Consider the following 15,501-nt stretch of genomic DNA (forward strand, 5'->3'; position numbering starts at 1 on the left):
GATTTACTTACAACCAAGGAGTAAGGAAGTGGGGCGGGGGAAACAGTGTTTCTACGTAGAGAAGCCTGAAACATTTAAATAACACGTGAGCCAGATGAGTATAAGGGAAAATAGAACCCTGAATTGACTTCAGAAATGTCACTAGATTTGGGCAGGGCTGAGTAGTAACAATACATCATTTAAGTAGCACCTCTCTGAGGGGTTTCGCTACTTCCAAGGGCCAAGTGACAGATTCGTGAGAGCTGTACATTTGTATTCTGAAATATAAGGCTTCTGAGGTTCTTGGGATACCTCCTGGAATTCATAGGTTTCAATACCACTTCCTAAGCGCCTCGTGCTAGCTGATGTTCCTGGGGGATCCACCGCATCCTGTTATGACTGTCTGCTTACTTAACCACCCTACCCATAGGAGTGTACGCCCCTTGAGTGCTGAGGCTGTGTTAGGATTATTTTTGTGTTCCTAGAATAAGCTAAAATCAAACATACAACACAATCCAAATGATGTCACAGCTACCCCCAAATTTCCTCACAGGCCTGCAGCTTAACAAATAATACCTAGCAGAGAGAATAGGAAAACAGAGGAGGAAGCAGTCGGTGGCTGTAAAAAGAGGAAGAAGGTGATTTTCAGGAGGGTAAGTTGGGAGAAATAATAACAAAAGCAATACCCACATGACTAACATTATGGGTGACCAAAAAAATGTGATAAACAGACACTGTAATGAATAAAATGATAAGCACTTGTCAAATATGATTTCCTTTCATTCTCACGATGCAGATACTATTTTCTATGCCATTTTTCAGATGTGGAATGCGAGGCTCAGAAAGTTCACATAACTTTCCAAAGTCACGGAGCAAATAGTTATTGAACACTTACCATGAGGCAGGCACTATCCTCAGAACCAGAGAAGACTGGAGTCCATTTAAAGCAATTGCTCAAAATTGCCGTGATCTATGCAAGCTCAACCTCCCATCCCCACCATTGCTCTGTACCTTCCCCCACTCTACCCCATCCCTCCCCTAAACTCTCTTTCCCTGATCTCTAGGTAAAGAATAAGGGGGCAGGGGGTGTGCTCAGGAAGGGTAATAAATCACAAATTCTTAGAGGACAGTAATGTGTGAGAATAGAATAAAAATGACAATGGATAACATTCCCCCCCCAAATCAGCTACAGATCTCTAACATACATGATCCATGAGCTTTAGGGACTAGCAATGGCACTAATGTTAACACAATCTCAAAATATTAAGACCCTCTAGGAAAATTCAAATAAATTTCCGTTTCTGGTTCAAATTGGATGATGGGTGTCAAAAAAAAAAAAAAAGCAATATAAACTAGCAAGTGAATACCTTAATGGAAGAAAAGTGATTTCTTCCAACTAAAAAGCAAACTTAAATTGTTTCTTAGTTTAAGTCATTATGATAGCCTAGCTATCCAAATAACTATGATAAGCACAATTTGGTCAGAGGGCAAGTATTATTCCATAATATCAAATATTAAGTGTATGCCAACGCTTAATTATGAGCTATGGTCTCTTTATCTTATGCCTGTTGGTTTCTCCAAAGCCAGCTTCTGTTCTGCTGCTCAGGAAATTTGACAGAGGTATAATGTTTTAATATATTTTGTTCAAGTGTTATTAAATTGCCTAACTTAACGATCCCTCCTCACAACACCAGCTACCAACAACAGCCCACATTAAAGGCTTACTCTCCTAAAATTTTGAAAACAATCTAAATTATGCTTTGGAATCACAACTATAGTTTAGAGTGGCCAATTACTTGTTTTTAAAAGTGTCCAATCTTGCTCTGTTTTACTGGGCAAAGTAAAAGACTAGTATTTTAAAATAATATGTCGTCAATAGTTCTAAAAACAGAATTACAATTCCTTCATTTTACTTCAGTATCGTTTTTAACTTTTAAAAGTTTAAATCGATGTGTGTAAACTATGCCCTAAAGCATCCACCGCCCTCCATCTTCTCAATAGAAGCACTGCAAATGCGAATGCTGGCACTTCCCTTAGTCCTTTTCAGATTTTGAGCCGTGTCTTTGGCTTTCTTCCACATCTTTTTGTCCAAGAATTGCTACCTCCTTCTTTATCATACTCTCAAGTCAAAGCCATTAACGCCTCTCCTTTTCTATTTCTCTTGTCTAGTTCTGTTGAAAAGTTCTATTTTTCCCCTTTTTACATTAGAAGCTGCTCTTTGGCATCACTGAAGTGGTGGTATTTTGTGTTTTGTGTATGTGTTTTAAAATTACTTCCTACTAGGTTACTCATATCTAGCACATGATTCCATGAACAGTTGTGAAAATGACTATCACTGAAGTCCACAGTATTTCTTCATACACGCCCCCTACCTGTAGGTCAATGGACTGAAAGTAGGGAGCTGCTGATTAGCTAAAGAAATAATCTGTTAAAATGTTGCACAGAAAAGGAAATCTAATTGAACTTCCAAAAATTATTGTGTCCCTCATGAACATGTATGTTGGATATAGTCTTGTGTACATCTTGCATCCAAATTTCTCTTGCTCAATTATATTTTGAGCATGATTTCTACATTTTAAAGGGAAATAATACAGTGCAGTGGCAGAAAAAAATGTTTTATGTCACAAACACACAGACGCTAAAGATATCATCAATAAAAATTTAACTCTCATTTGAAGTTGTGTTTGACAAAACAAATTACCCAAATTAATTCTGCAAAGAGAAAGCTGTTCCTTTTTGGTTTAAACAGTAATGGTTAACTTTCCATCCCTCCATACCTCAAGAAAGAAGAAGATCAAATTAAGAAATTAAAGTGGCATTTTTTAAATAAGAGAAACTGATAATGGATGTATACAGAAAGAATTAATTATCAGCATAATTCTTATTCTTGGCAGTACATGAAAAGATTAAATTTATATGTTTTGCTGCTAAGGCACATTTCTTATTTGATAACCAATGCATTAAGAATAAAAAATCTAGTGTGTGGTTTTGTTTGTAAATATTCTTCTGCCATCTTACCTATAATAAATATTTTTGAATTCTGACTATTAGAACTTATTTGTATTATGAAAGATGTTAACTGAATTCTTACAGTAGAGGTTGCAGACATAAAGTTAATGCCTACATTTAAAAATAATGTTGCTAATTATTTATTTAGAGTGTGTGTTGTTAGGCTAAGTGGTTTCTTCAAAATGTACACTATTTACAAAGCTAAAGGGTCCAACTTCTTGAACGGGTAGCCAATAATTTTGTTCTGGAAAAGAAAGTCATTGAGTAGCAAAATGATCACAGTAAGTTTCAGTGAACATAAAACTTACCGACACTTGAATTCATGTCCCCATTTTCAGAATCTGCTCCATGTTGGTTACTACTGGCATGATAGTTGCTCATAGCTTCTAATTTGATTTTTTTCACCTTCATTGCTTCGGCGATCGCTGCATTGGTAGCAGCGGCAGCTGCTGCAGCTGCTGCTGTCAAACCTTCAAAGAATAAATTAAAAATGAGGTAATTCAAATTCTGATTTTTCACGTAAGAATCCATGTGCTTTATAGAACACATATACAACATATTGAAGTATCTGCTTCCTTTATGCAGCACTCTGATATCATATATTCATTCCCAGCTAACCAGTGAAACTATGTTGATATCATAGAGTGCTCTCCGAACTCCCATATTCAATATTAGCAAAAGCATGATTCGTACACAGAAGGAGAGTAGTAGAAATGCAGACAGAATTCGCCCTCAAACAAACCCATCTGAACATGTCATTCCTGGCTCCAAATCCTCTACAGCTGCCTACGGGGGGTGGGTGGGTGGGGGTGGTGGTGGAGGAAATCTGAACTGCTTAGCTTAACTCACAAAGCTTTTCACTAAAATTGGAAACCTACCTAATCACCCAAAGTTTCCCTATTCTCATGCCATACTCCCCCTATGCTGAACGTGGCCCCAGTACCCACACGTGCCCTGCCTCTTCAAGCCCGTGCTTTTGCAATTGCCATTGCCTTTGTCTGGAACATTTTAGTCCTGTGATTCACTTCCCCCACTTGTCATCCTCCAGTATTCTAGTCCCAGAGTTGACCTTTCTAACCACTATGCCACACCGTCTCCAGAAAGTTTGTCTCTGTTCATCCAGAAAATGGGAGGTGGCAGTGATCATGAGATTAGAAAAAACAGTTTGAGGCCAGATACGGAAGATCAGAAAGTGAAGACCTGGCTTTAGGTACAGGCTCTAGGTAACCAGCAGAGGTTTTGGAGCACAGGAGCGATTTGTTTTCCTTAAACGTGTGAACTTTTACCGAGTCAATTCACTTCATCCGACATTCTTCATCTGCAAAATGAAAGACACTGAAACGTGTGAATGATCTCTGCTAACTCTAAAACTCTGACAGTCTATGAGAGGATATACACACACACCCGCCCACACCCTCATACTCCTTTTGCTATGTTGCTTCAGAATTTCTGGCTACAGCGCTTCAGCCTGCTTTGAATTTATGTATGATTTATTTCCACTTGCAGCTGGTGGATTTGAGACTGAAACTTCTCTCCCTCTTTTCCTCCCCACTTCTAGTTACTATAGCAAATAAGTTGCAGCCTCAGGAATTAGAAGAAGGTCTTTTTCCCTAGAAACCCCTGCTTTTTTATTTATTTATTTTTTTTTGAGGTTAGGAGAATACCTCACCTTTCCTTCAGATCAGACCAAAGAGACCTTGACAACTTTCACCCCAACGCAACAAGACCTTCAGACTGACTCTTTGCATGACAAACTGGTAACTGCCCCCTAAAAAGGCACTGATCTGAACTCAAAGAATTCATCTGGGTCTCGACTGAACACTTATTGCCTTTTAAGTCCCAACTTGAACTGATTCTCTCATCTTCCTATGATTGAATTTTCTCCCCAGTTACTCATTTCCTTCAAAGATGTTTCAGAAGATTTTCTTTCCTGTTCTCTTAAAATTCTCTTTGTGTTTCCCAGAAAATCTCTCTTCCTCAGTTTCGCCTTGTCACCAATGTGAACATCCCACTTGTCCTTTCCCTTCATTGCCTGGTGTTGTCCCATATCCAATTTATGACACATCTAGGGTCTTTATCTTTGATTTATATGGCAGGTAAATCTTGTTCCATAGTATTCAAATAAGAAAGAAAAAACTACCACTTGAGATATGATTGTTATTATTGAATAGATCTGAATCAAGCTCAGTAGCGTGAAACATAACTATGCTTGATATGGCCTTACACAAGCTATAAAATCTTCTTAAGTATGGTTTCTTCATCTGTAAAGTCATCCTATTCACAAAGGGATAATAGAAGGATTAAATAAGATAAACTATGTGAAGAATGCCACATAATGTTTAGTAAAAACTAGGCAGGCCTTGTGTTCTAGTTTTTACTGCAGCAAGTCAAGCCCAGTCCTAGCTATGACTCAAGCAGGATACAGTGGGCTGGCTGCAGCCTCCCTCAGCTAGAAGTATCCTGCTTCTCCTTAGCTGCCGGCATTAACCCTTGACTTTTAAAAATGTTTTTCACAATTTTATTATTTATCTGATCTTATTTATGGTACTCTTCTCTTTTTCCATTTGACAGTTTTTCCCCCTTAGGTTTACACTTCTAATGCAAATTCCAACAGATAGATGTGTGTGTGACACACACATGCTATAACCATAATACTTTTGGAATATTCTATTTTCAGTCCAGTTTCATGAAAGCAAGAAGAAAGCTATGACATTTGCAACAGTTGCTGATTTAAGTTTCACTAACTCACCTGTTAGATGGGTTCTCAAATTTAATTCTTTAATAGCTTTCACACTCAGACAATTTTCTCCATCTCCCCTGGCTTCCCCTAGTGTAAGCTGCCACTTTTTGTTCCCTGGAGTCTTGTAATTATTTCTTAACAGCTTCCACTTTCCCTACCTCCAATCTCTTATGATTCATACTGCAGTCAACGTGACCTTATGAAAACAAAAAGCTAACCCTGGAATTTGATGCCTGCTCTGAGGAACAAGGTGGGTGCTTCATGTGTCTGTCAGGGCCCTGTGTGCTCAAGTACCCTGCTTATCTGTGTGACATTATCTTTCCCCCAGGTCTCCTTTGCTTTGTGTGCTCCAGACCTATAGGGGTCTTTCACAACCTCTAGTGGACTACATTTCCTCTTTCAAGCCAGACTTTGCACATGCTGTTCAGACTTTCTAGAAAATCTCTCCAGTCCCCTGCCCCAGATCTGTCCTTGCATCTGTCATGTGAGGCTTAAATATGATGCTCTAGGAGGAGCAGGCTCAGGACCCTGACTCTTCAATCTACCTGGGAAAGAGCTCCAACACTTCAAGAATCAGCCTAAGACTCACTTCTTTTAAAGAGCTGACCTTCTCCACCCTACTCCTCAAGAGTAGAGCTAGTGGTCCACTTACTTGTGTTCTCAGCCCTGTTGAATGAAAGTCTGCATTCTCTGTGCATCAGAATCACCCACAGGGCTTTAAAACCATGCAAAGAACTGAGTCCTACCATCTGAGATTCTGGTTCGGACACATCCATCTGTATATTTTGGTTGATTTTACTGTTCCTCAGGTCACTTTAATGTGCAATCTGAGAACAGAAACTCACTCAAACTCTTTATTGCTCCTTTTTTTGGGGCGAGGGGTGTGGCTCAGGGGGGTCGGTGTAGGGCTAGCTCCTCCGACTAGGTTATAACACTGAAAGGACAGAAATACTTTCTTAGTATATGTATCCCAAACATTGAGCACAAAGCCTGGCACAAATTGTCACTGAATGAAAAAACGCTTCTCAAACTGGATTACATGGAAAGCCACAGGAGAAATATGGGCATTATTTTGACAATATCCATGTAAGTAATTTAAAACATTATGTTCATATTACAGTCAATGTAAATATACTAGGAGTAGCAAATCTCATTAATTTAATAAAAAGCATTTACTTTCCAAAGCTACATCTGCCTAGGACTGGAGAGAATCATGAAAGTCTCACACTCACCTCTGCATTGATTGCACTTCCTGTTGGCCTTGCCATGGCCCTTTCAAATCTCTTATGTAATTCTCAAATTCCCTCCAACTTGCTGTCTCTAGTAAAAACTTATTTTAGAATCTCTACACTCACTCTAGAAAGAGGTCCCATTGTATAGTTTGTTCCCTATTGAAGCTGCCTTTGAAAAAATAAGTGTAATAAATTCACAAAATAACACTAGTTTTTGGTCTATACTTCATAGAGAGTTCACATTGTAAAAACACTTCCTATGCAATCAAGAATGCTCTACCTGTGCAACATGCATGCACCTAGAGATTATTATACCAAGTGAAGTAAGTCAGAGAAAGACAAATATCATGTGATATCACTTATACGTGGAATCCAAGAAAATGATACAAATGAACTCATTTACAAAACAGAATCAGACTCACAGCTTAGGAAACAAACAATGTTACCAAAGGAGAAAGGTGGGATGGAGGGTAAATTAGCAAATTGGGATTAACAGATACACTCTACTATATATAAAATAAACAACAAGGACCTGCTGTATAGGTCCTTGAGCCATACTGAACTATATTCAATATCCTGTAATAACCTATAGTGAAAAAGAATATGAAAAGGTATATATATATATATATATATATATATATATATGTAACTGAATCACTTTGCTGCATACCTGAAACTAACACAACATTGTAAATCAACTATACTGCAAAATGAAATAAAAATTTTTAAGAAAAGAATGGTCTGCTTGTGTAAACATTGGCAACCCATAACATTTACCACACACTTTTCCTCCCTCCATAACACTTTCTCACTTAGAACTCTTCTCCACCTGCCTCATAATCAGACTTCAGCATATTCTCCTTCAATATCCCACCCTGAAGCAGTGAATTTATGACTGCTTTTAACTCTTCTTAATCAAAACAAGCCATTTTTCCCTTAGAACTAGGTAATCCAGCGTTTCTCTAAGTGATAATCTACATCAAATACAGCTGCAGAGTGTGGTAAAGTTGAAGGTTATCTTCCTTGGGGCCACATTCATAGACCCTATCTCTGAGATGGACTGAGGAATCTGTATTTTTATCTTTCAGTAGCTTGATTCTGATGCTCCCTGCCCTTAGATTATTTGATGACAGTAGTGTACATTATTAAAGTGTGTCTACAACTTACAGTAAAAGCTTTTTAGCTAGGTAGATCATCTCTGTGGTGGTTTCTGAAAGTGAGTATGCTTAAGAATCAACAAGGAAACTTGTTAAAATACAAAACAGGTTGGACCAATAATCAGAATCTGAGACATACTGCTGTAGTGTGATGCAGACTTTGGAAAAATGAGTCTTCTGCGCCTCTACCCTTGCAGAGCAGAAGCAAGGAGGCCAGCCAGGTAACACAGCACTTCTGTGTGTTATAGATCCAGTAGTCATGCACGTTATTAACTCAACCAACCACTTACATATATGAATCTATTTGGTATATACAGTAATTGTTAATTAAACAGCTTGGGTAATTTCTCCAGATTCTTCAATCAGGTAAAATTTTCACCAGATTTCCTTCTCTCATTGAGAGAAAAATTACATATATATTACGTAATGCATGTGTGTGTGTATGGTGAAGAAACAAATAAATGAACAAAGGTTTTCTTACACTTAGGAATGATTAACCCATCTATTTTACCTCACGAAACTCTTTTTACACTTTCCAAGAACAATTATAGTATCTCACACACAAAGACAAAAACATACACTAAACTGAGAAGTCAAATGTAGTATAATTTCATTTTATTTTAAAAGGTTCTAAATCCAATTTTATCATCAGCAATGGGGAAACTTTAATGTATACTTAAAATTCTTTTGCCATTGATAAAATAATGTATTGAGAGATAGTTGGTTTAAAAAACATGTTTTCCTTCAGAGAAAGGATAATAAGTCATATACTGTGCAACTCGTAGACCTTCTTTTGGCCCTCAGAAAAGGGACTGTACATCAAACTTAGGCTAAAGCCCATAGGCCTTATGTCATGCAAAAATATTTAGGCTTCTTTTTTTTCTACTTGATCTTCAGGAACTCTACCACTTACAATTCAAAAGAATGAATAGATTTTTACATACATTTAGAAAAACAGCTTGTCATAGTAGTGTTTGAATTATGCTACAAACTCATTGCAGCAGGCTCCATTCTGTTCTACTCCTTCAGAGCAAATTTTATATTACTTTTTTAACCAGCTATTGTTAGAAATTCTTTATATTTATCTTGGCTTATAGATTTCTTTTACTTGTACTTTTTTTTCTTTTCCTTTCTTTTTTTTTTTTTTTTTTGCGGTACGCGGGCCTCTCACTGTTGCGGCCTCTCCGTTGCTGAGCACAGGCTGGACGCGCAGGCTCAGCGGCCATGGCTCACGGGCGCAGCCGCTCTGCGGCATGTGGGATCTTCCCAGACCGGGGCACAAACCCGTGTCCCCTGCATCGGCAGGCGGACTCTCAACCACTGCGCCACCGGGAAAGCCCTACTTGTACTTTTATTTTTTGATGGTCCATGAAAACCTTTTAAAGTTCTTGTTGAAACAGTGACTGGCATGGAAATTCCTAGCTATGTAAACTCACTATCATATAAGGAGTAAACATAAAGTCATTGGAAAACAAAACACTCCAAAAAGCCATACAAACTTTGGACAACATGCATCAAATTTATATGAACTACTGCAGCAAGTTATGTAATTCCTAAGGCTTCCAAATTCCTGTCTTTAAAGCAGAGATATCAGTTCTGACCTCATAGCAGTATTGTGGGGAATAAAGGTAAAATAATGTACACAACAGCATGGGCACATACTAAGCCCTCTGAAAATGGTAGTAAATATTATCAAGTAACCTGTAATATCCATCATGTCATTTAGTTTTACCTTTGTTCAGTTATTCACAAAAATGCAAATATGACAAAAGTTATCTAACAGTGTATGGTGAAAATTTAAACATTTGACAAATGGACACCTGAAAATCATGCTTCTATCAAATTATTTGATTTAGTAGCCTACACTGATCAAATTTATCATAAAATGACTGTCTCCACTCTGTGCTATATTGATACAAACCCTTTGCTACTTCAATTCAATATCCTGAGACCAATCCATGGGTTTATCATTTGGGAGGGAAGCAGGCATTATTATTCCTTGAGAGCCTTATTTTGCTTTGCAAAGATAGCATTTTTCTTCTGCTCTCAACTTTCATCAAAACAGCCTTTAAATGCTTCAAATGCTGTTATACAATCCTGATTGCTTTCTCTAAAAAGGGAAAAGTATCCCCATTCTATTTTTTCAAATAAGTTAATACCCCTAGTTATAAAGAGCAGATTACAACTATAGATTATAAATATCAATAAAAGAGACATATTGCTGTCAAATTCTTTCTCTGATCTGTTTGTTTGCTCATTAACTTGAAAGGTCTAATCTTTGATCTTTGGTTTCAAAGACATCAAGATGACTTCCAAATGTTTGATATGTTGTCTACTTTTACATCACATTCCATATAAAATGCATTTCCCAAGACCTAATGGCTAAATAAAATTAGTTATAAGCAAGAGATAGTAAGCATTCAAAGCTTCCATATGATAGACTTTTTATTAGGCTATGTCACTTTACCCAAATGTAGAAAAAAGTACTCTAACATGCACTCATTTATAGCCAATAGTAGTTATTATTAATATTCTGGAATTGATAAGTTATTTATGTCTGGCATTCTTCCTATTGCTTATTCAGGGAGACAGGCAGCTTATAAATATCTCATCACTCCACCGTCACAGAAATTTCATCGACAGTGCTCATGCACAGCTATTAGCAATATGAATCTAACCATTACAAGAAGGAGGAAAATCGAACATGTGGCATTAATACGCAGCCCTGGTTCCTAACCATCTGATAGGCAGATGGTGTGAAGCGGATTCTCCAGCTGAAATGAAGGGGCACATCATTTAAAACCTTGTTTGCATTCTAACTGATATCAGTGCCATATTGATATACATGATACATCATGGCAGTATTTGAACAATCTAGTTTGTTTCAGTCATAAATGTTTACAGCCTTGTTTTTTTAATCTTATAAGCATGTTCAGAAGAGTGTATTTTTAATTTATGAAACCTATTGTTTACTTCTGTTGAACTACAAGATTAGTGGAAAGCAGGAATATTAAATTACTTCAGCTAGAGCAATATAACAAAGACAGATGAATAAAGTGGGTTTCTATTTTCAATAAAGGATGTTAGTAAAGGAATTTTAAAATTAGCCCAGGCATTCTGTGCCTTAAATACATTTATTCATTTAAACCTTCTAGCTTTTTCTCCCCCAAGTGGCCTACAGAGATACTTAATGCTTTACACAGTCATTCATTTAAAACTCTCACTGTGTGCAATTAATCTTGTCCAACAATTCAATTCAGAAAGTAAAACATCAGAAAGCATAGTTCAATTCAACAGTCATTACTGTGAAGTAATCTTTCTGTTCCTGACAGATCCTATAGACTCTTTGCAAAACTCTGTTGAAGGTGCATTGTAAGCTCTACATGAGTTTGAATTACAACTCAATTGAAATCACTCCAAGTCTTAGAAGAACTTGGCTCAATATAACAACTTGAAAACACCAGTACCTTTTTCCACCATGTCTTCTTCCTATCCTTATTTAAATACCAGCTGTCTAAAAAACTGAAACTAATTTTCCCAGTTATTTTATTTCTCAATACTTTCTAAATAAACAGAAATTGTGATTGAACTATGCCTGTCCTCACCCTTGAATGATGAAATAACAGAAATGATAATCAACTAGAATAAGTAACTTAATTGTAAAGCAGGGTAGACTGAAGATTTTGAGTGTGAGTTTGTCTCCTAATGTCCATTAGACTGATTTTTCTTGCCCTTTGAAACACATTTATATTCTGCAGAGAAAAGGAAAATTGATCTTAGAGGCTGCTAATGGAAACACTCCCTATATCAGTTTCCAGTTTTTCAATTGATTAAATTAGATTTTTAAATGTGTCAATTAACAAATAAAACTACTAATTTGGAGAAATATACAGAAAGAGTTTATTATAATATTGATAATCACTAATAAATCGAGTAGACATCAAGTTTAGCATTCTTTTCTGATTAGCTTAAAATCTACAGTCTCCCAGAGTTTAGGAAGAAATAGCAGTAGTGAAGTCAGGGGGAGGGGACCCCATCTTGATGTTATTTGGCCACATGTAAAATCACTGAGAAACTTCCATGGAAGTTTTTGAAACACTCAACTTCTAATCACTAACTCATAGAATCAGGATGATACAGAATCAATTCAAATGTTTAAATTACTATGATTTAAAATAAGAAAATAGATAATTTATGAAAAGTTTAACCTGACACAACAAGGTCTTGAATATATAACTTTCACTTCGACTCTATCTGTTAACATTACCACCTTTAGAAAACTATTTCTTAACAGCCACTTGGAGTCTGGACTTATAAAACATAGACATGAGAAAGACTTTATCTACTGCGACCCTTTTATTTTACTGATGATGAGATTTAGGGGCAGCGAGGTTAATCATTTCTATAAAGTCACACCATTAAATAATGATAGATTAAGCCCAATTCCCCTAACTCCCACTTCAGCATTGGCCACACTGCCTCTGTCAATAAGCGAAAAAAGAAAAGTACAGAATACAGTAAACTATGGAATCATTGAAGGAAGATGAATCCTCTTTTCTCAAGTAGCTTATGGATTGCACAGGAAACCAAGGTTACAGACACTCAGATGATGCCACAAGTATAAGTTGATTCCACTTAAAAACCTGACCTAAATGTTCAGTTGTGATTCCGTTTTATAAAATTTTGAATATATCTGCCACAGAAACAACGGTCATTCAACTCTGTGCACAAAACTTTTAACCTGTACTACTGGTGAAATATATTGCTTATAATATTACCCTGAGTCCTATATTTTAGATACAGAGCAACAAGGAAAAGGAGAAAGGCACATAAATTATTTTCCTCTCTATATCTTGAATATAGAAAAAATTATAAATAGAACCAAATTGAAAGAGGTAACATTTGTCTTGAATTTTCTTTAAAGTGCTCTTCTCATTATTATTATTCCATTCTCCACTAAACTGGGCATTGGATGTTCTCATATTTGTCTAAGGTCCAATACTTCTTACTATGTACATGACTCATCACCCCAAATTACTCAAAGCATTGGCCCCAGTCAGGTGGCTCTTACCAACCTGAGAGTAGCTGACAGTATGTGACATTGTGAAAGGATGTTTTTAAAAGAGGCTACTTGTCAATATATTGGTGACAGTTCAGGCAGTATAATAAGTGAAAAGAGGAAACGGTGTCATAAATTTAATTTCCTGCCAAAGTCACCTCACTGGCATTTCAGCCTAAGAATAGTCTTTCCAAATGTTCTCCTACTTTTCTCAACACCATGTAAATGCTCTTCTAACTCCTTTGATACTTCAATAAGTCTCTTTTTTTTCTTTTTCCAGAATCCTGGTAGCATGTAGGGCTCTGTCAGTGTGTGCTTGTTGGTGAGGAGAGGATATGAGAAAAAAATTATAATAGAGGTGGTCATTTTTACATGCAAGTTTTGTTTGGGGGAGTTACCCAATAAGACAGAAATAGCTGGAGACGATGTGGCCAAAAAATTTTTCTGATATAGTAATATAAAGGAAAAGACTCAAGAAATATATATATTACTATATATATATATATACACACACACACCATTATATATATATAATGACACATACACACTTTTTAAATAGAGGTCAGGGTCTGGGTAGAGAAAAATATATAGCCATATTCACTGAATAACAATAGGATAGGAATGGAAGGACTATTTGAAGCAATATATTCTTCACACTTTTGTCATTGGGTTCTTACATTTATATCACCATCTCATTGAATCTCCATAATCAGCCGACAAGAAATGTATTTTCCCTATGTGATTTCAAGAAAAATATGAAGTGTGAGAGCCCAATTGTAGTGCTTGGAAACGTAGGATTTTAGTTGCAGTTTTAAAGTTGGACTATGGAAAAGAATAATCCTGATTAATTTAGAAAAATAAATACTGCCACGTGACAAGGAAGATTACAAAGAAATATAGCTCTCAGTCCATAGCCTCAAGTGGTCGCCATCTCCTAGAGGATGGTATGAAGCCTTAATCATGGCATGCCTTTGTAATCATAGTCAGGTTACTTAATTTTTTTAGTGTAATTTAGACAAGTTACTTAAATTGTCTGATTCTGAGGCAAACTTGTACTTTATTGTTCAGGAAATAAATGCTGTCTATGTTCAAAACTATTTCCCTTCTGAGGTTTGATGCATATATTCAACCCAGCTCACCTACGAACAGAGCAGGTGGATGTCAAAGAATTACCAATGGTTGGCATTGCACTATTCATTTCTTTTTTTTTTTTTTTTTTTGCTGCAAAAGCATTACAACAGAAAGAAATATCTAATTTCTAACATGGCAATAAATGCTAGTCTTTTGTACATTCCGATAGAACCTTTTACTTTATTTCAAAACAGTAGTAAGTCAGAGCAAATCTTCCATTTTCCTTACATCTCTTCATTTATGAGCAAAGTCTATAGTTGCACTGATCCAATGGCTTCTCTTGACCTAATTTATGTTGTACCATGAGATTCTATTAAAAGAAACTAAATCACTGCAGTAGATTTATTCATCTTAAATAATTTAAGCTAATTGAAAAAAAACCAAACTAAAACTAAAACACTTCTCTCAAGCATTCAACTTCTGCATGTCAATTAGTAATTTAAACAACCAGCTAATCACAACAGCTTCGTGTGAAACACGAACCTGTGCTGTGTACACATTTCTCTACCTCCACGGAGCTGAAGATAGAAATAAACATCAACTCTGAGTCTGAAAGCATGTGTATCTATTCTGGAGTCATTAGACAATTCCAATACAATATTTTCACTGAATGATTTGAGACTTTTCTCAGTTTTGCCAAATAATTTTGAAAAGAGCACGTGGAAAAATGAGAGGAATATCTGGAAAATCATATCCAATCACTCTTCTGGCAACGCGTTATGGAATTTCAAAAGTATAACATGACTTAAGCAAAACAAAATTTAAAACATTACTGTTATTCACCAAAGTTGCTATATCATAATAACCAAAAACTGAACTCCTATGGGTTGGTTTAAAAATTAAGAACCTAGCTTAATATTATTATGATTTTATTTTATTCTTGTCGCTCTGCTTCTTGTTGGTAAAACTTATCAAATATCAATTTAAGTCATGTTAATAGTAGCTCATCATGTTATCGCGAGTTATGCTATGCTAATTGTCCCATCATTATAGAACTCCATTTGTAAAAGCAATGGTCATTTTCCTCATGCGACTATTTTATAATTCAGCTTTTGTTAATACCTGGAGTGCGTGGCATAATCACACATAAGACAGTCCCATAAAGAGTTACAAAGCTTTTAGCAGTATTTTTGCCATACATCTTCCTTCTGAGAATTAGAAAATTCAAACATAACTTTATCTTGGAAGTAAACC

At 36.3% G+C, this 15,501-nt stretch overlaps 1 protein-coding gene across 1 annotated transcript in view; it reads right to left on the reverse strand.

The window, feature by feature from the left end:
* Positions 1-15,501, reverse strand: part of DACH1 (dachshund family transcription factor 1) — a 415,227-nt gene that overhangs the window by 189,541 nt on the left and 210,185 nt on the right. The window contains exon 3 of the mRNA XM_060129262.1: positions 3,297-3,458. Coding sequence (XP_059985245.1) covers positions 3,297-3,458 — 162 coding nt within the window. The remainder of the gene's footprint in view (positions 1-3,296; positions 3,459-15,501) is intronic.

The sequence above is a fragment of the Lagenorhynchus albirostris genome, chromosome 18 (genome assembly GCF_949774975.1).
Source record: "Lagenorhynchus albirostris chromosome 18, mLagAlb1.1, whole genome shotgun sequence".
NCBI classification, from domain to species: domain Eukaryota; kingdom Metazoa; phylum Chordata; class Mammalia; order Artiodactyla; family Delphinidae; genus Lagenorhynchus; species Lagenorhynchus albirostris.